The sequence below is a fragment of the Cyphomyrmex costatus genome, unplaced genomic scaffold (assembly GCF_001594065.2).
Source record: "Cyphomyrmex costatus isolate MS0001 unplaced genomic scaffold, Ccosl1.0 scaffold1053, whole genome shotgun sequence".
NCBI classification, from domain to species: Eukaryota; Metazoa; Arthropoda; class Insecta; order Hymenoptera; family Formicidae; genus Cyphomyrmex; species Cyphomyrmex costatus.
The window spans coordinates 872,945-895,860 of NW_017275012.1; the positions used below are offsets into that span (position 1 = coordinate 872,945).

The 22,916-nt window shown below is 27.2% G+C and overlaps 3 protein-coding genes across 3 annotated transcripts; 1 reads left to right on the forward strand and 2 right to left on the reverse strand.

Annotated features, from left to right (window-relative positions):
• Positions 1 to 8,086: 8,086 nt before the first annotated feature.
• On the reverse strand, positions 8,087 to 12,382 carry Vps51 (vacuolar protein sorting 51). Its single transcript, XM_018540828.1, has 10 exons — positions 12,299 to 12,382; positions 11,978 to 12,112; positions 11,693 to 11,914; positions 10,890 to 11,479; positions 10,564 to 10,777; positions 9,920 to 10,144; positions 9,369 to 9,703; positions 8,985 to 9,162; positions 8,299 to 8,411; positions 8,087 to 8,195 (listed from the first exon to the last, which is right to left on the reverse strand). Exons 1-10 carry the CDS (start codon positions 12,377 to 12,379, stop codon positions 8,087 to 8,089), a joined length of 2,202 nt encoding a protein of 733 aa, XP_018396330.1. The 5' UTR covers positions 12,380 to 12,382.
• A 1,916-nt stretch (positions 12,383 to 14,298) lies between these two features.
• LOC108774622 (uncharacterized) lies at positions 14,299 to 16,924 on the forward strand. Its single transcript, XM_018540776.1, has 2 exons — positions 14,299 to 16,067; positions 16,679 to 16,924. The coding sequence occupies exons 1-2, from the start codon at positions 14,340 to 14,342 to the stop codon at positions 16,922 to 16,924; spliced, it is 1,974 nt and encodes a 657-aa protein (XP_018396278.1). The 5' UTR covers positions 14,299 to 14,339.
• A 4,313-nt stretch (positions 16,925 to 21,237) lies between these two features.
• Positions 21,238 to 22,628, reverse strand: Vps24 (vacuolar protein sorting 24). The gene is made up of 4 exons (XM_018540839.1): positions 22,501 to 22,628; positions 22,381 to 22,441; positions 21,653 to 22,047; positions 21,238 to 21,439 (listed from the first exon to the last, which is right to left on the reverse strand). Exons 1-4 carry the CDS (start codon positions 22,543 to 22,545, stop codon positions 21,284 to 21,286), a joined length of 657 nt encoding a protein of 218 aa, XP_018396341.1. The 5' UTR covers positions 22,546 to 22,628; the 3' UTR covers positions 21,238 to 21,283.
• Between the last annotated feature and the right edge of the window lie 288 nt (positions 22,629 to 22,916).

The following is a 22,916-nucleotide window of genomic DNA, read 5'->3' on the forward strand; positions in this document are numbered from 1 at the left end:
TATCAGCTGGACACCCGGTATACAATGATGATGCAACGGCAGACGTACTCTATTAAAACAGCCTCGAGAAATCATTAAATCGCCCACTGTGTATTCTCCTTTCCCTCCCAACAGTATATATTCCTTCTTTTCTTTCACTCTCATTCTCTCATAATTACTGGAATACATTCAAATTTTTTGTTTAATTTTTTATAAACTTTTATATTATTAAAAATAATATAATTATTTTTATAATAATGTATAACAATAATATATAAGTATATTAAATACATTGTATAACACATACTTATATCTTATATATTTATTTAAATATATTTTGTATATGTATGCGTACATGTGTATTCTAAAAAAATTATACACATGTTTCATCTTATAATGCAGTACAATGCAGTAAAATTAAATCAAAGCACATATTATTACAAAGATGAAAGAGCGAAGAAGTGAGAGTACAACTGAATCTTTGATTTCGCTGCGTTCTGTGTTTGGCGAGTGTGTTTCTCCTTTTTCAAACGGCCTATTCATCATTCATAGTTTAGCTAGAAATTGTTCGAACGTCAAGATTCCACAAGATACAATAATGTAAAAATATAAAATATAGAAATTAAGAAATGATTGCGCTTTATATGAAAAATAAGTAACAGGAAATAAATAAATAAAAAATTATTAATAACGATATTCTACCTATAAAACAAGATGCACTGAGAGAAAGTTTCATATTTGTAACTATAAATGAGTGATAATATAATTATAATTAATAACTCTATTTGTGTAATTGTTATTGCTATAATTTCTTAGTAATAATAATATATTTATAGTTCTATCAAACGAATATATGTATAGTTGACCGAAAATGAGTATAAATTACAATTAAATTTATAATATAATTAAATTATAATAATTGCAATCATTTGTTTTCAGTATATTACATGTAATACTAATATAATTGATATGAAAAAATATATATAAAAATAATATACGGATATTATGACAAGAATACATAACTTTTGCATGTACGAACAATAAAGACATTCTAATAAAATTTCTCAAATAAATTTATACATATAATATATAATATGTGTGTATGTGTGAGTACATACATAATAGATTAGATATATAAATAAAAATATTAATAAAGCAATATATGCTGTGTGTGTTGCTTTTTAAATTATATGTCACTCGGATTAAATTATAATCATTCGCTAAAGAGGATTAGAGACTGTCATTGCAGATTCAGCTGCAACATCTGCATACCATTATATATATAGACTATAATATATATAATATTTCACCTCTGTGAAAAGGAGAATAAAGAATTGAAGATATACATAAGCAGAAAGAATATTAAAAATGCAAAATTTCCTTATTTTTTTATTAAAATTGTATTTTATATCTCATTACTTAACTTTATTCAATCTAATATTTTAACCATATTAGATAATTTTAATATTTAAAACCATAATATTGTTTTATTCATTCTTAATTTAATTTTTTTATTCGACAAAGATTTTCAAATGTGCTTAAATTTATTTGATAATAATGATATACTTGTTAAATAGAATAGTTAACCTTTTTAGTGTTGACGGTCATAAAGATTAAAAAAACAAGAGACAAAAAACTCGTCGTGGGATAAAACACGAAAGAATAGAAGGGTTGGAGTTATTAATTAACGTCAATTTCTGCTAATGTCAGTGGCTTCTGTCGATGTCCAACAAGCCCTCTAGACCTCACTTTCCCTTAATTTGAAAATGACTACTTAGTTACTACGAAAATATGTATATCAGTTTTTGAACATGGCCGGAGACACTACCGCGTCTCCTGATTGATGTTTAAATACGTTTGAAAAATAACAAAGAATAAAAAAATTAATTGAAATACATGTTATATCGAATAGCGAATAATGATAATAATAATACAACATATAATACTAAGAGAAAAAAGGAAACAATTTTAATGTTTATTAATTAATTATATGTAACAGTTAAAATTTATGAGGTCTTCTAAACTCTTTCGATTTTTTAATTAATTTCTAAGTGGAAAATTATTCTAATTTTAATAAGTACTTTACGTTTTTAAATTTCTCAATTGTTTATTCTTTCTCCAAAATATTGTTACTAATATAATTAAATAAGTTTTCAGTATTTTGATGCAAAAAATGAATGACATACCTAATAAACTACGAAACAAATAATTTGAAGTATAGTGAATGTGCAATGGTAACTACTTTATATTAACAGAGTGACATTATTTATTATATATATATATATACAATAAAATTATTTAATTTTACATTTTATATAATTTACTAAGCAACATGATTAGTAATAATAATTAATTACAAAAATGTTAATAATAATTTGAAAAGTAAAAAACGCAAATTTATTTGCTTGCATTAAAAAATAAGACAAAATAATATTATGCAATTTATTTAATTATTAATAATTTAACTTGACAGTAATTAGAAAGAAATTACTAAAGTGTTATGCAACTGATTTCATTGACTGAATCTAATTGTAAGTAGATATCAAAAGTAATTTTGATTAGTAATAGCTTCTTCTCAAGTTGCTTTCTCACAGAATGTATTATTGGTATTTCAACCCTAGTCGTATCTTTTCTTTCTTATATCCTATACACTATATTATCGTATGTGCGAGGTGAAGAAGTCATCGCGATAAAGAGCGAAGACCCATGAAGAGAGCATAGAGCGTATTATATTTTCAGAATAAGAATTAAAATATATCTTCTAATTTCAATACGCTTTACTTGAAATTGAAGATTAACAAGAACAAAAGAAATATAATACAATATTTTGGAATATTTTCAAATAATTATTAATAATTTAGCAATTTTATTGATTTGATAATGAATAATTAATTATTGAAGAAAAAGTTAAAGATCGACTACAAGTAAAAACTTATAAAAAATTAATTAAAAATAAAAAAAGTATTTTAGCTTATAAAACTTAAAACTTGTTCAAAGTAATTAAAAAAACTAAAAATAATAGTAATAATAGTCGTAAGAATCCAATAATAAGAAAGAAAAAAATCTCAATTTTCAAGAACATTAATTAGAATTCTCGTAGAAAAAAATTAGCGTTCGAATTTAATTAACAATTTTTTTCCATATATTTAAAGAATGCTTGCATTCTTGTCGAAACAATCGCAGGAAATGGAAAGTAACCTTTAATCCTTTCCACATCGTGCACGTAAGCAACTAATTTCATGTTGTAATCACAATTTTTTTTTATTAGTTTAGAGACACACACGACGTGCATATATAAGTAATATCTGATATTATTAGATATGTTTCGATTAAGTTTAATAATCTTTAATAAAACTTTTATCATTTTTTCCATTATTTTAATATTTTATATACACATGTATGGATACATATATATTTTATACATATATATATGTATATACATACATGTATGTGTATAATATATGTATATAGATGGATATAAAGAAATAAAATTTTTAACAGATATATATAGATATACCATATAACAGATATATATAGCATATAACTACATTATCACTATCTGAAGATCAAATTTGGAACAATGAGAAACAAAGATATTTGAATAGATATGAGCAAATTTAACGAAAAGCTTTCAATTAAAATCCAATCAAAAAAATACAAGTAGACAAAAGAGGACTTTATAAATATTGCACATAAACGAATAATTAAATTCTCCATAAATACATTATTTTTTTAAGTAAAAACCATAAAAAGTATTTTTATTATAAACTAAAGTAAACCAACTCGCGTACATTCTTCACTTTTTGTTTCACTAAATGTGCTGAATCGCAGCTTTATTCTCGCGCGTGTTTTACGTGAACAGAATAAAAAAAAAAACTTCACTGACGAAGCACGCAGTGACTGAGCGCCGTGCTGGCCGTGCACGCTTGATTAGCTTGATATAGTGGTGCACGCACGTACGCACACAGCACAATTTGCCGCAACACGCACAGCACAACGACGCGACGACGACTGAACGCTAAGTGCCGTTGATTGGCTTGATATAGTTGGGCGCGCGAGCGCGCGGCGCAATTGGCTCTGCTGTGCGCGCGGGAAATGATTGGTCAATTTAATCCTAGAATGCGCGCCGCATTAAGCATTCAAACGGCGTTCAGTGCCTATTAACCAACTGCTTGGTGACGAGAAAAGAGACGTCCATAGCTACCATTATTTTCTGATAATGTTTCCTACTATCTTTTTCCATTATCTTTTTGATTAATTAATCCTCTTAGGACTTTTTCTCTTTAACAAAAATAATAAATTTTCGATTTTTGAATAAAATGATAAGAGAAACTTCTCTCTCTTTCTTTCTATCTTACTTATTTTTTTTTTTTTGCTCTCCTTCTTCCTCATAATGCATTTCTATAGAAAGTGAATTAAAATATAGTATAATTGAACGGATTAAGTAAACAAGGAATGAAATAAAAGTAACAGCAATAATGTATAACAAACAAAAATAGGAGAATGATATGAAAGTAAGTCATATATTTCAATTTTGGTAATCATTATAATTTTATAAATATTTACATTTTCAATTTATATAAATTATTTATTATTGTTTTGTAACTTAATTTAATGATATATAAAATATATATTACAGCTTTATATATTTTCTTTTAGTTTCCTAAACATTTTTTTTAATGCTAGTTACGCCACTGTCTTTTCCCCTACTTCCGTGGCTTCATCGTCGGTCACTCGGTGCTGCCATTTTTTTCTCTCCCACTCGTTTTGAGTCAATTTACCAATTGAAATCAGTGTCGGTCGCGGCACTGAATAGTCCGCCAACCGACGGCGAATGATCTTGTCCCTCCTTTCCCCTTCATCTATCTAGAGGGGAACTGTTATCAAACTATTCACCGGTCCAGTAAGGCCCTCATTCAAATTCTGCGACAAGATTACTTCTCGCGTTCTCGTCGCGAATTAAATCCCATAATCTCATGTATACGTTGGTAAAACTAAAATAAAAAGAAAGAAGTTTAACTCAAGAATTCAAAGAAGAAGAATGAACTAAAAATTAAAGGAATTTTACTTAGACAATATTCAGTTTTTACTTGTATATATTTTCATTTCTACTTCACGTCGATCGTGCCTACCAGCATGTAAAGTAATTGTGCCGAAGTGAATTTTTTAATCATCACCTACGGCACTACTACTTAGCATACAAATAAGCTACTGAATTATAAGAATGTTTTTTTCTAATTAATTTATATTTTTTTAAACTTCATAATTAATTCTGTCAATTAATTATTCAAATATTTTAAATCAGAAAGAATCAAATCTATATCGGGAATTGACATCTATTATTACATGTATATTTAATTTATATGCATTTTGATAGATGCATATATTTGTAGAGAATATCGAAGTTTAAATTGATATTATTCTAATTTTTTGTTACTATAGAGGATATACTACTTATATTTTTTAAAAGAGCACTAATGAATATGATTAATCGACGTGAAAAGGATAGTTAGATTTGTGAACGCACCAACGAGCGTTCTAATGATGTTTCGCCCATTGTTACGGTCACAAATCGAAATATCCTTATTGCTATTTCTGGAAAATACATATTGTTTCTTAAGAATCTGAAACAAAACTAGTTTATATTACGCCGTATATTAAAAATATATAATATATATTCACACATAAAAAACATTATGTGATATACCTATGTGTGTGAAATATATTTTTGTGCGCATCCACATTCATACACTATATTGTGACATAAAAGATTTACCACGTAATAAAATATTTTCAATGCTGAAATTCACGTCGTAGTAAAACATATGTAAAATTAAAATTTTCAATAGCATATGAAACCTAGAAATTAACAAACATATATAATTACATCCAAATTATATCTTTAAAAAAATTGTGTATACAAAAACTTTAACACATATTATATGCCTTATGTATCTACTTTGAAACACTATAGCAATTTTATGTCGACCGTGACTTTCCCATGCGGGTCTATTTTAAGTATACCAAAGTGAAGCAATATGTTACTACTAATTATACACAATGCCGATTATTTGCTTTATTTCTCTTTCATTTGTCATCTTTCGATTAGACACGTGAATGTATATTAATCATGTGTAAAAAAGAAATCCATCTCGAAAAATAGTTAAAGAAAACACCGAAAATAAAAATGGTCGACTATTTTCTAAGTAGAACGTTTATATATCAAAAATAAATTTTAAAAAGAATATTATTGTGTTCTAATATATGTATATAGTATATTATATTATTATTATATATATTATTATATATATTACATTTAGCAACCAAAATCCTGCTTGACCGTCATCGGCCGATTTCATTATCATATTTACTTTATATATATTATGTTATTATTATATATTATATGTATATACTTTACGCAGATAATTTATAAATTGTAAGTTTATTCCAGCCTTTGAAACGAGCGTTTCACATAACTATCAATTCACTTTGACACGTTGTAGCTAGAAGTACGATTGGTATCTATATGTAGCAGCAGCTTCGGATGGAATGCCACGAGAAATTGCCAACAAGTTACACATGCACAGGTGTTTCTTGAGATATCACGTGTGTCTGCTGCCATATGTTTGTTGTCTTTCTATCTTTGAGATCACATTTTATATTTGAGATCTCTCCCTCAATGCATCTCAATAAGTAAATTTAATTTCATATTCTTTTTTTCTGAGAAACGTGAAAAATATTTTATTAAATTTGTTCTATTATATATACATTTTATAATCTCAAAAATATATTCTAAAAATTGGTTAATTAACATTTTATTTTACTATGATCTTATAATAATTTAATCTATCCAAAAATCGACTATATCATATTATAGCGAAAAGGAATACTCTATAATCAAGAGAATATGAAATTCAATTTACTTGAAATGCATATATCGAGGAAAAATCTTGAAAATAAAATGATATCAAAGATACGAGATATAAGGATCTATAAATCTTAATCTTATTTTGATATTTAAGTTATGTTAATTATTTAAAGTTAAACGTAAATAAAGTTAAAAATATAATATTTTGTGGATATACTATTATGTTTATTGCATTAAGTGTCCTCTTAATTCTTTAAAATTAGAATATAATAATTAATATAAACTCAGTTTCTTGTAAAAGAATTCAGAATCAAATTTTACAGAGTTACAGTTTGCCGAAAGCATTTCAGGGGAGCGAGTGTTATTAAATTGGATAGAATGCCATGCGTGGGTTTAGACCGGATACTCGCCGAATGAATCTCATCCCAAGAGAGAGGAAGTCCGAATTAAGTCGAGAGATAGCTACTTGGCAAGGGGTTACAACCAACAAGTTCTCTTTGGTTCCTATACAAACGATAAACTTATTGCGAGCCTATTCGTCTCTTAATTAATCGACAATACTCTGATGAATTAGAGGGTATTGTAAAGATATATGTTATAGTACAAAAATAGAAGATTAAAATAAAAAATAAAATGATAAAAGTAATTGTATAAACATAAACGTATAGATAAAATAAAAAACAAAAAGGACAAACAAAATAAAAATATATATTACATATATTATGTGAAAAATACAATTTTTATTTATAACATATATAAATGTAAAAAAGATAATAAAAAATATACATTTTTTAAAAAAAGAATTTGAAAGTGTGAAGAAAACTCGGTGAAAAATTTTGACAGTACAGAACGTAAAGGATTCAGATTTATTAAATTATTTAACTTTATGCTGCTTTTTATATCATAAACTTTTAAGGATATATATACACGTACACACACAAACTCACACATAGGATAGAAACGGAGAATGAATTTCACAACATGATAGAAAAAAATTAAAAAGAGTTTGGAAATATTTTATAAGAGATTATTTATTATAATAAATAAAATAGCGTGCTTATTGTGCATAATTTAATTCTAATTTTTAATCATTACTTTTATGATCTTATATATATTACACAATATATATAAATATTGCAGTTATTATGATTATCATTTTAAGACATTTTTCAATTACATTGCATATATTATATTATTTCTATATATGACTGTACAAGATAATTTGTTAATATTCATCATTCAACCTCTTTCGCAAATAATATCCACTACGCTGTGCTCCATCAAAACAGGATCCAGGCATCTATGGACTGCACTACCTAAAATCTCGTCTAGCAAAAAGTGAACCACACTACAAATAATAATAAGTACAAGTAAATATATATATATTATACATATATATACATATATATCAATTATTTATTTTAATTTATAAAATTAAATCAAAATTTTACTTTTCATCTGAGACGAATCGCCATAGATAAAGTTGCAAATAATGAGTATCTACTTGGATTTGTTGTAAACCATATTTGCTGAACGTTCGCAATCTTACGCATTCAAGGAAAGTCTGTAAATACAAATATTACAAATATTAAAGAAACTTGATAATTATATAATCTTACAACTTCATATAACTTTTTCATATAACAAATAATTCCTTCTTTGGATAATAAATTTTAAAATTCTATTATAAAAAATTACTATAATATTAAAAAATAATTATTAATTTAATTTTTTATTCAAGTAGATATAAGCATGGCAAAAGCATGAAACATATTGCGTAGTGAACGATGGCAGAGTTGGAAGGATGAATCAACTTCATAAATTGGATAATGGTCGTGCTATTTTGTCATTGCGACTACTCTGCACCTGAGCGATTATTACGCTAGTACAATGCCTGCTAGAAGTATCTTTTCGCACATATTTTTATTCCTCTATATATTAGAAAAAGATTTTAAAAATAATAAATATTCTTAAAAAAATAACAATTTAATGCTGTAATCTAATTAATAATAAATAATATAAAATAATAATTAAAAAATGGACTATATAAATAAAATACAATTGCATTATATTATATCAAATATATTAAAACCTCATTTTATTATAGCTATTATTATAAAAATATTATTTATATCACCTTCAAGCTTATTTTGATGATTCCTGTTAGAATAGATGCCTTGTTGAATTGTACAGAAGAAAATATTTCAATTCGTTCAGAAAACAATTTATGGATATTCGTCACTAGAGAAGAATCGATGTGACTAGGTGTATAAGATGACCAATTTGATCTGTAGTGTTGTCTAGATATACTAACACTAGAACAAATTTTGATTATGTATTCCAAATTTCAATGATATATAAAAAGAACTCAATTTTAATGATATATCAAAGAATAATAAATTTCAAAATAGAAGACTTAAATATTCAGACTAAAAGTTTATATTATATTTTATATTAACTTTTTCCAGATAATATTTACTGAAAACCAGATATTAAAATTGTTCAAGTAAAAATCTTTTACCTATGAGTCTTCCTACTACTGTCACTACTTCTATCAACCTGACCATCATTGTCATTGTATAAAGCGGCAACTTGTGCATCAATGGCAGTTACATCTTCGACAACTCTTTTCATAACAGCCCTCACGGTTCTAGGTTCAATCGTATGTAACCAATCCCTAGTCTCTACAGATTTTCGCAGCATTTGGGATACTGTTAATCCCTGAATTCGCACATAGTGGTTTAACAAATTCTGAGCAGCTTCTTGAAAACTATCACACATTTCCGATCCAGGAGTTATGATATTTTCTGAAGATGCATATTGGTCAATACTGAAAAGATCGTCAATAGTCGTAAGCTGCAAAATATAAATAAAATATATCAATTATTTTATATATATTGTATATATATATAATGCGCGCGTGCGTACACACACACACACACACACACACACACACACACACACACACACACACACACATTTTTATTTTTAATTAATTTATACTAGTTTATTTATTATTATAATGCGTTATAATTAACTAAGACACTTTTAAAATTTTTTATTTCTAAATACCAAATAACGGACGTTGCTCTCCTTGTACTCGATGCACATTTTGCTGAGCAGAAGTAATAGAGTAGGTGGAAATTTGGGTACATCGGATCCGTTGCAAAATCCAGCTACTGTAGCTGTGAGGTGATGTAAAAAACCAATTACTAATCCTTCTCTGACTTCATCCACACAGAAACTTTGCAAAAATTGCGTTTTTAAACTAAATGACAAGTCTGGCTGTAAAAATACCTGGAACAATTATAACCAACTTAAATTTCCATTGTTCACATTTATAATTAGTAAAAAACAGAAAATTATGTAATATAATTATCGTACAAAGGTGAAGAAAGATTTTAAATGACAAAATCAAAGAAGAAATTATATACACAATAGAAAATAAAATATAATTCAAAATTAAGTTGTATTAAATAAAAAAATATCAATGACATAATTTAGAATTAATCTTAAAAACACACTACATTAAATTAAATAATATGGAAATAAGCTTGCGCCATGCTTATATGAACATTATTAATAAATTTTAAATTTCACATATTTAGTTTTTATTTTGACTTTACTTTTCCTAACATATTTTGCTGATGTTGGTTCAAAGTGAGAAAATAAAAAACCTAAAACATTGTATAAAGATTTGAGTTAGAGGTACAAACCAATAAATCCTGTAAAACTCCTTTAATTTTTTCAATAGTAGGCATAATTAGCATAGCTTGAAGTTCTGCTAATCCTCCATCACCATCCTGTGTGACCTTAGTAGCTAAAGTCTGCCTTACTTTCACTAAAATTTCACTCAAATGTTGCTTTAGACTATGCAAATGATTACGACATTGTTTTCGGCCAGCATTTATAACAAGATCAGTACCAATTCTGTAAAATTGTATTCATTATATTTATAATCGATTTTGTGTGTGTGTGTGTGTTTATACGTGTTCTAAATTATTTTTATATCATATTTAACATGTCTATTTTTCTTCATTACCTAGCAAAGTCTGTCTCCTTGGACAACATATTCATTGCTTGTAATCTGCGATGAAATCTATCAAGAGCTCTCACTAAAATCGCTGTATCTGCTACATCTTCCACTCTTTTGCCCATCAAATCAAAATATTTTTTCATATTGCTCAAAATAAACTTATTCAAATGATCCATAGCTTTTATTTCAAAGTCATCAATTAAATCGTCTTCCAATTGTCGATTTATGAACATATCATCGTAGGAAGTCACAATTAAACATAAATCACTAAGAAATCCTGAAGAAGCCATATCTACGAACTCTATAATGTCGTTTTCGCACATATCTTTTAAAATATCTAATTGTTCTGTTAATCTTTCTTCAGCATGTATCAAGAATTCAGTGCATAATGAATTAGCTGGTTCCTTTAATTGTAACAAAAGATCTATATTTTCAGCTAAAGCTTTAGCAGAAGCATCTCTCTTATGAAATTGTAACCTGAGTTTAGATTTTAATTCTTCCAAAATATCCTCGCAGTCTTTTTGAATGCCTTGGAAGGATGGCATATTGTTGTATTGATTTAAAACTCTTTGCGCATGGACATAATCTTGAACTGCCTGGAAAGCAATAATAATTTATCGTTTATAATTTAAAAACTAAAAATTGACATAAAAGATTTTATATTATCTTATATTATTATATATGATTGTTTAAATTAAATTAAATTGTTCGTTAATTTAATTGGCTCGTTGCCCTCGTTATATTTATACTGTTTTATATTATTGTTATGTTATATATTATATTTCATATATAAAAATATAAATGCGTACTTCTGCGTATTTTTCCTCGTTTATTTTATCTTTAAGATTGCCAGGTAGCTTAAAAAGAAATTGCAATTTTTTCAACAAAGTGTGTACAGAGGAGAGTTTAGCAATTTGTTGTCTTGTTCCATGTAAAGTTGAAGAGATCTGCTCTGAAAAAGAAGTGATGCTTTCCATATTCTGTGCTAAAAGATCCATATTATCCTCCATCTCCTTGAAATCAGTTTTCATCTAAAACAGAAATGTATTTAAAAATTAAAGATAAGTCTAATAAATTCTCAAAAAATGATTTACCTTGCGTATAGTATCGGTAGCAGATATGAACTTATTATAATTTTCGTACACCAAGGTCTGCATATCTGAATGTAAAGCTTGAGTATTTTTTATAATCTCTGATTCATGATCCATAATTTGTTTTAATGTACACTCCTAACAAATAATGAAAAGTATAAACAATGAAAAGTGTAAACAACATTTCTTTTTGTTATATAAAATACAAAATAGTTTTTTTAAAATGTGTACAATAACAATTTTATTTTAGAAAAGTTAAGAAAGTAATAAATAATAAGGAATAAAAAAAAGTAACTTATAAAATATTTTCTTAAATTAACTTACCTTTAATAATTTTTGAAAATACATGTCAGAATTAAAATGTTGTCCATTAATATCATAAGGACTGGTAGTATTCTCTGTCATCTTGTTAATCTTCTTCTTTAATAGATAAATCTCATTTAATTCTTGACTTCTTAATAAATATCTGATCTGTCAGATTTTTAGGTATAAAAAACAATAACTTAAACAAATTAATCTTACGGAATCTAATCAGAATTTTTTGTATGCACAAACTATTTTAAATTTATATTTGAAAAGATGAAAATTACATATTATAAGAATCAATATGTTGTATAAGTACATATAAATTCTTCAACTTTGTAAACCTATTGTCTAGAAATATATATATATGTATCTTTAAATTCATATGAGGTATTACTTTTAATGATATGTTATCTATTGTAATATATTAAAGCATTTAAATACATTTCAGATAAAACTTACCAAAGCTTGATCCTCTAAATGAGATCGAATACATACATAAAGGACTTATTTGTAATTTCTTTGCATAGAAATTTATACCTAATTGTAACAGAACCAAAAAGGACATTTAAAAAATCAACTGCCTTTGAGAAAATATATATATATATATATATATATAATCAATTACTGATTGTACAGTGTCTCATTGTCATGGCACAATTATTTAAACAGGTATTTTTATTATTATACTATATATTTATTTCCCAAGCAATTTTATTTAAATGGATATATACTTACATATATTTTCCACTCTCTTTCGGTAACAAGTGTTAGCAGCTATCAAATTGTGTGGTTTGTAGGTTAACTCCAGATTCTATTCTGTCGACTATTTCAGAAGTTGCGCAGAGAAGCATAACCCCAATAACCCTATATCGTTGTATGAAAGCGCAACAAGTGCGGAGAATTCCTTAAATAAATTTACAATATCTTTTCAACAATACAGATTTTTTAGAATTTCAGTGAAATAAAGACGTCGAAGTTTTATTCCAGTTTATTCGTTATATAAAAAAATGTTTAATTAAAAGGTAAAAAGCTCTCAAATAATTAAATACGTTTTTCGGTGAAACAAATTTTAAAACTACATCAAAATATACAAATAAATATCGCAAGTTTTATGAAATTGTAAAAGAAATAATATAATTAATTTTAAATCGAATTCTATTTCGTTGTTATCATTTTTATAATCGAATGTTGAAAGTTTTTCTGTACTTAACCTCTTTTGAATGTAATAAACAAGACCAAAGAATAATTAACCTCTAGAGAGCGGAAAAGGGATCATCCTTTAAATTTTACAGATTTTTCTTGAGTAAATTTATTATTTGTTATAATTAATTCTATTTTTTACCTTAAAATATATTGTTTCAATGCAATTATAATGATTTACTGTTCTATAAAGGTTAATTGTTGATGAGTACATAGACATTAATAACAGAGATATAAAGCACAAAAAAAATCAGTGCCTTTAATTTGTTTCTATTTATTTATACTTATTTATTGTAAACATCTTTAACATAAGTTGAATTATTTTCAGGTGTAATGGTAGCATATTTCGAAGACCTGTTTCAAATCAGAGTTCTATCTCAAAATTCAGAATTTATTTTTATGTAAAATTGTGCTACACATTGTGTGTGAAGAGAAAGAATTTCTCTTTCAAAGAAAAAACTTTTTAGAAATTATAATTTAAATTCTAACTTATGAAAAGACATTTAATTTGATAATCTTTTGATTTTATGAGATAGTAATTGTGTTATAAAAAAAAAAATTGATAATTGTTTGACAACAATTTCAAAGAAGAAAGTATTTAAAAACTTAATCTTTAACAACTTTAAAAAAAATTTAAGACACTTTGAAAATTATAATTTTAACTGTAAACAATGGATAGAAAAGATTTGAGAATTTCTTTATGGGCTACTACTTCAACTATGAAGAAAAAGGATCCAAAAACCATATTTTCGAACTAAAATTATGATAATGAAAGATTTAAGAACTATTTGATCTTTCGGATTTGTAATTGCAATTTTGAACTGATTTATTTGCTTTTGAGACTTGCAATTTTCTAATCATGCCACATCCTTGTGTCGTTTGTGGTCGTTCACGCATGAACCCCAATAATCGTGAAGAAGAGTACATGTTTTTCGGCTTTCCAGTGAATGATGAAGCTCGTTGCTGTCGTTGGTTAGAGTTTTGCGGTCGTGAAGATCTCTATAAACTTACAAAAAAACAGCTTCTTCAGCGTATGATCTGCTCCAAGCATTTTCAGCCTCAAGATTTTCTTAATGAATATATGGATCGTTTAAATTTGACAGCTGTTCCATCGATTTATGATCCTAAACAAAGTTTGTACAATATAACATGTATTCTTTGCGGAAGAACACGAAGAGATCCACCTGCAGAGGATTACGATGGAACAACCTTTCATCACTTTCCTGGAGAAGAATTCCGCTGCCTCCAATGGTTGGACTTTGTTGGTGTCGACTCTTATTATAGACTAACAAGAAAGGAAATTCTTTACTGCTATATCTGTTCCAAACATTTTGATCGTTCCCAATTCATCCCAGGATTTAAGGGAAGATTAGTAGAAAATGCGATTCCTAATATTCGTGATCCAGATAATGGAGAAGAATCTATTATTGAGCTACAGGACCAAACAGAATCTATTACTGAATTACAGGCTGAACCAAAGCTTTTTAGTCCTTCAAGTAAGAGCAAAAAAGAACCACTGCCTATTACAGTATTGGAAAGCCAGGCTTGTGCGGCTTGTGGTCGGTCAAGAGCCGATCCGAGAAACAAAATTGATCGTTACAAGTTTCATCCATTCCCAGCATACGAAATAGGTCGATGTTTGCGTTGGTGTCAATTCTTGGGCAGGGAAGATATACTCAAAATGTCTCCCAATCAAATACGCAAACTTGTACTTTGTTCAAAACATTTTCAGATTGGCCAAAGTTTCCACAAAGTTGGCCCATGTGATGCAGTTCCCACAATCAAGGACATTTCAGAATCTAAAAATATTGTAGAGCAAAATGAAGACGATCAGGACCTCGGAGAAGACCCTTCCAAGACGCTTAAGCGTGAGAGACCATTAGTGTCTAGTAAAAAACCTAAGATCGACAACAAACCTGCACCATTGGCAAAAAAACGAGGAAAATCCCGAAGACCAACTTCCATTAATATTCCTAGACCTATTCCTAACTATTTGGAGAACCAAATGATAAAAAAACTACCTCTTCCATCTACAACTAATTGGAAAATTCAGTTGGGAGATCAATTGCAGCCAATTACAATTAATAATATCTCTTCAAATGTTGCAAATAATCAGGCAAACATCAAAAAAATTATAGTGCCATTTACTGGCGATATATCAACTCTTGGTGCTCCGATACCAGTTCACAGTTTATCAAGTATTCCTCCGGGATTGCTGATCAAAATAGACTTGCCAGAACAAGAACAGCGACAAGAACAACAGCGAGTAAAACAGCAATCACGACAACAACCAAAACAACAGCGACCACGACAAAAGCGACCACAACGACTGCAACAACAGCAAAAATTGTCAAAAGTAAAAAAGCAAAATAAGACAAAGAACGTGAAAAATGAACAAATTTGGGAAAATAATAACGGTCAAACTTCCGTTATATTGGAAAATGAGAAACAAAATATACATAAAAATTTAATAGAATTTTTAAAAGTGCCTTCAGAACCTGTAGAAGAAACTTTAAATTCTAACAAAATAGAAATACAGGAACAAGTGATTCCTTTGACGTTAGTGAATGTTGAAAACGAAGTACAGGTTAGTTGATAAAATATTTTTATATTTATTATAATAACGATTACAAATATACAGTTTCAAATGTGTTTGAATATAACAGTTATTTATAATTATTTGTAATTTCGCAAAGTCTCTCTCACGTATATTTTCACTATTGATTCAAAGTAGCTTTGATATAAATAAATCATTGGTGAAACAATAATATCGTAAAACAATATTATTGCTATTAACTTTAATGCTTAAATTATATTCTTACCATAAATATTAAAAAGTTTTGCTTATATATATATATGGGCTATTAAAAATCGACAATTAAATCATAGAAATTTAACAATTTTACAATGATTGTAGTTTTTGTAATTAAAACGTTATAATTAACGTCAATAATTTAGATCAATTAAGTTTTTATATGTGTGAACCTTTACTTGTAAATTAAATATAGCATAATTCAGTTATATACACATAACAAATTATATATAATTGTTATAAAATGATAATTGATTAATATATATATATATATGAAAGTGATTAATAATTAATGGATAAAAATTAATGAAAAATAGTTGTATATTTGTAATTATACTTACGAATAATAATTCATGTGACTTTAATAACTCTTAACGCTGATGCAGGTAAAGGAAGAGCAACATTTTGAAGATTCTAAAAAGGAGAAAAAAACGACGAAGAAAAACATTTCAAGAAACAAGGAAAAGCGACAGAAGAAAATTTCGAAAACCATGAAAAGAACCATGTTTCCTATCAACAATGAGATTAAGTATTTCTTAAAAAAAATGACGCCACTGATGCATCGATTACCAACACAAGCTAGAGCGATGATGAAATTATCAATTGTTAACACGGTAATTGATCGACTCTGAAATAACGAATATATATTTTTAAATCAAGATTTCTTCATAATTTCTTCATAATTTTGTTAATTAGAAAATATTGAAAATTTACAAATAATATTACTGGAATTTATATTTTTTTAAAGATAATTATTCAATACATTTTCTTGATGAGATAAAGTCTTCAATTATGTTATATTGAATAATGTTCAAGAAAATCTCTGAAAAATTTATTTGTTTGAATAATGCATATGATTATAAAAAGTACTATAAAATAACTTTTGAAAATAAAGAAATAAAAAATCCTTGAATTGGAAAATAGATTTATAATTTTATTTTAATAATAATTTGTCAAATTTCTATGATTTAATTGCCGATTTTTAATAGTCCATATATACATAAGCAAAACTTTTTAATATTTATGGTAAGAATATAATTTAAGTATTAAAATTAATAGCAATAATATTGTTTTACGATATTATTGTTTCACCAATGATTTATTTACATCAAAGCTACTTTGAATCAACAGTGAAAATATACGTGACTTTGTGAAAAATTGTACAATTAATTTGAAAATAATATTCTTTATTGTTAATACATTTTTAACCCATGAAAATTGGTTCTTGATACATTAATTAATTATTAAAAGTTAAGCCGAGTTTTTAATTTTAAAATATTTCTCTAAGGCTGTTTCACAACTTATAATTCTTAATCGAAGTTTAATTTATTTTTCATCTCTTTACAATTCTAGAAATTGAACAATTAGAAATAAAGATAAGGAATAAATTAAACCTCGGTTAAGAGTTAATCATGAGTTGTAAAACTGGGCCTAAAAGTCACTCTATGGCTTTCTTTCACAAAAAATTATATAAATTATAAATTTACTATTTTTCTATCGATTTGAAGGACTCTTTCAGTTACAGAACCGGGACTAGACATTTCGACATCCAAATCGCTCTTATGCCCATTTCCACCAATGCAGATTAATTATAATCTCGGTTCAATTTACTCTTTGTCTTTTTCTAGTTTTATAAATTAGAAAAAGATAAACAATAAGTTAAACCGAGATTAAAGTTAATCTTTATTGGTGGAAATTAAAGTTAAGGCAAAAACGAAAAAAAACTGTGACCCTCGGCGCATTCTCTAGTTCCAGTTCTATTTAATTATATATTGATAAAAGTGTAATTAGTTTAGTATTCAAATCCAATTAGAAAGAAAAACAATTTATTTACGAGTAGATTAATTAGTGCATAAAAATACCATTATAATTAACTACATATTCTATATTAATAACGTGTTTATATGTATGTATATATAAGATGGTGCATAAAATGTTATATCACTTACTTTATATATAACATATTTGTTTTTAACACACAAAATTGGTATAGATAATTGGTATAGAATTAATTAGCAAAATTGTTTCTAATAGATAATATTCAATATAACTGACGTTTTACTTAACAACCTCTTATGGAAAAGTTTGACTACCAATTCAACCCTTGTGTTTGACTATTTCTCCACACAAATCTTCATCTAATGCACAGCGCAATTGCATGATGTGAATGGAAACGATTCCGTCAATGGAAGAGTCTTCGTTACATTCTTAGATTTCGCAAAAAGTATTATAATGCAGCTTTTACTTCATGTTTAATATTTTAAGTCAACTGTCCGTTATCTGCTATTTTATAAACTGATGTGTGCGCGTGCTTTTATCTCCGTCCAATTCCTACTCGTGATGTTACAGTTGACAAAATTTCCACAACGTACAGAACAGGATTTATCTACTAAAAAATATAAGATGAAAGTACAGTTTAGATTACACCTCACCAATTTGTTCATTAGATATTATGTTGTAGAGGAGAGTTTATCTTGAGTGATTCACCACAGGAGTGGGGATCGTTATTGGAGTTCAGAAGATATAATAAATAAATATATTCCATAATATGTAGGGGACGACATTAGTGTAGGAGTAATATTACGGATGTATAGCAAGTCGTATACCTCTAGCAGAGAGGGGAGATGGGGTGGAACTCGTTTTGCATGGAAAGTCGTGCGTCTCCAAACTACAGAAGGGGTGGTGGGATAAAACTCAGTTTGCGTAGAAAGTCGTATGCTCCTTAACGGGAAGGGGATAGGGAGTAAACCTAGGCTTTGTATGAAAAATCAGAAAACTATGAAAAAACAAAAATCCATGTAAAACAGTACAATCACGCGAAACGAGGTTCACCTTATCTCTTTTTCCCTACCTTTAAGCATACGACTTGGGAGCGAAGTTTATCTCCTTTCCTACCAGTGTTCGACTTTCCACGATAAAATAAATACATATTTATACAAATCTTATTATGAAACGTTAATTTGTTGTATCTCCTATACCAATACTATCCCCTACTTAATTCTTGTAAAAAATCACTCAGGAAGCTCCTCTAAAGCATATTTAAAGGACATTCAAATCGATAAGAAGTAATTAAAATGTACATTTACCAAATTTGATACTCTGCAAATATAGTTTTAATGAAATAATTCGGCTGATATTAATAATCATCCGTTTTATTTCAAGATCGTTTTCATCATTAACACCTTACTATTATACAAAGTGTTAATATGGCTCTCTGATTGGTTTATGACATCCTAAGATTGTACCTAAAGATGATCTTAAATATAAAGCCGATTCTACAATGAAACTATAGTCGGAAAGTCTTAATCAATAAAGTTGTCCAATCAACGTTAGAGTCGTACAAGTTGGCTATTGGTCAATTTTGCCGATAAGATTTAAGACTACCGACTACGGCGACTATCGACTCATTGTAGAATCAGTATAAGAACAATTATGAATAAAATAATACATTTTGTGCGCCAATTTGTACATACATACATATATGTATAATATTTACATACCTAGTGCTCATTTTATAGTGATAAATAATATTTGTCAAAGAAACTGTACTACAAAGGAAAAATATATTGTGTATATTTTTATTTTTTCTTCTCTAAGATAATGATAATCTTCATATTTTGTAATTTACTTACATTTTAATTCTTCTTGAATAATATTAACCTGTATTGATTTACATATTTATACAGAAATGACGGGTTTTGCGTCATTATTTCCATGTCCAAATCCTTTCTTAGAATACCAACATTCGTGAACATTACAGTTCACTTCGTCAGGATGAACAGCCGAATACTGTTATATTTAAATTAATTTGATGGTATTGTAAATGTTATAAACAACTTTTTTGAAATTGTCTTTATTTTTAACATAGGTGGATATCACAGCAAGTCATTTGTAAATAGTGGATTTTTTGGAAGTAATTAACTATTGAAGAAAAATGGCTAAGATACAGCATTGTATATTAATCATTAATGTATTATTTTCAAAGATTTTTTTCTCCTCGATATAAAAATTGTCATTTATAAAAGAATAAATATGATCACTTTTTCGATACATATGTATGTGTTTTTAGTCGTAAAAAATTTTTACTATTATATTTATATAAGGCGTTAAAAATAATTGTAACACAATATCATTACAAATAAAATTTATGTTAAGTGAAAGGTTTTATAAATTGATTCCTATTTAATTTTTATTACGTTTATTAATTAAACAATGTGCTTATTAATTGCATAGAATTATTTTTTAATAAAATAATAATTCAAAACGAGGTGTCTTATTTTTTATGGATATCCGCTCGTAACAATAACATCGATATATTACAATAATGATACAAATAAAATGTTACAATTTATTTGTTAACAATATTATTCAACGTAAAATATTCATTTCACTATAAAGTTGTTAAAATACTGTATTGTATAGTTTATTTACTTTGCTGCAACTGTATGTCCTTTTCTCATAAATAATTTATAAGCAAATACCTAAACATTGAATTAAATGCCAATATATTAAACGCCAAATTCAAAGTTTTTCTATTACATTTATAAATAAATTTATAAATAAATGACAGAATACAAAATCATGAAAATTAAAGATTTTTAAAAGCTTAATTTAGTTATCTTTGTAATTTTCTTTCTTAATTTTGATTTTAAAAATTTTGTAATTTACTATATTATTTTACTTTTTTAGCCTTACTATACACTATCATTTTCCATAATAATTCGTAAATATTAGCAAAGGAAAATTATTGAATAACAAATGTAAAAATAGGTATACAGTACTTACAATGCTTACTCTACAAAGTGAAACGGTATCTACAATGTAATAATATAATATTTACATTAAATAACAAAATAAAATTATGATAAATAAGCACACAAGTGCTACTACTTATATAGCTTATATTATTTATTTAATAAATGTTATTAAGATACTTATTTCCCTGACATTTGTGTATGATACAAATACTTTTGAATTATGCAATTATTTATTTAACTGCGAAGACTTTGTAATCGGTTTTTCATCTCTTCAAGTTCTTTGTCATCATCTTCTGTTTCATCTTCTGCAGAAGTAGAAGCAATTCCAGGATTTTCTGTAACAACTGCAGGAGCTGTACCCAACTGACCAGCTGTAACTTCCCATAAAATCTAAAAGAGAATGTAAAAGAATTTTGTTTTAATATAGTTTTTATATTAAAATATGATTATTTATATTATTTATATACATTAATTTTGATAAAAATTTTAAAAGTGACCGATTACAAGCTTTTCATACACAAGTAGCTCTAATTCATAAAATATGCAATAAAATAAAAATCATTTTACTTTATTCAATTACTATGTTACTAATTAACAATCTACCTTATCAACTTCCTCATCAGCTTCATCCTCCATATCTTCAGAATCCTCAATAGAATCCATCGTCTCGTCTAACATTTCTTCGATAATACCTGCCTTCATCATCTCTTTCGACATTTCTCTCATAGTTGCAGCCACTTCTGGTACTCTTATTAAAGACTGCATTGCTTGCATCACTTCTGTAGATTTAGAGACTGAACCAGCAACTCTGATTGTTGCTAACTGATTCTTCATTTGTAATGATACAGAATTTAAATGTGCCTTAGAAGTATAAATCTTATTGCAAGCTTTGCGAGCTCTTATAATTTCTTTTGCAAGGATTTTGCATACATCTTTATCTCCTTTTTTTGCTGCGTCTTTTAAGGAACGTTTAACTTTTTCTTCTTCTCTCTGAATTGCTATACAGAAAACATTACATGTATCAATAATATTAGAATATAGATACTTTTTAATAATTTAAAATAAAAAAAGCATGTAAAAAGAAAGACTAGATAATTACAAAAATTTTTAATATTCTAAGAAAATACTAAAAATTTTCCTGAAATTATATTTTTCCTAAATTTTATTGAGAATAAAGATTTCAACATTTTCATATCTTGTGTATCTAATGCTAATACTTGCTAATTTAACATTTTGACTTTCCAATATGAAGATTAAGATTGCTACTGATTAATTGTGATTATATATTTTAATTTTAATGATTTCTTTAAAAATTTTTTTACATTTCTTACCTCTAACTTGTCTATCAAGTTGATAACCTTCTTTTCTCAATTTGTGAGTCCATTCTTGAACCTATATAATGATTAATATCAATACGTGAGAATAAAAAGGAATATTTTAAAGCAACTCACCATTTCCTTAGGATTTTTTTCCTGTGATTTTCCAAACAAACCCATGTTTTAATCGTGTTTAGCGAAACATTAAAGTACTTGATATCATTCGATACTTCGACGACATAATCTTTCTATACCTAACTGACTCATTGATCTTACTACAGAATTTTCAAGGTTAGGTTGTCAGAATGGAGCGCCTTTTTAAATGTAAGGAATAGGAAGTAAGATATAAGGAGACTCCACTCTGTAAAATCAGTGGACTCATTTTAGGTTTCGAGTTCAGTTTCCGATTCTCGACACTCGCAGCGCTCGTGAATTTAGTAGTGTTGCGCATAAATGAGTGCGAATGAGAAATGATTTCTCTTACTCGCACCAGAGAGAAGCCTGAGAGCGGCCATGCCCGGGATTTAGCTACAACTTTATTTTGAAGCGCC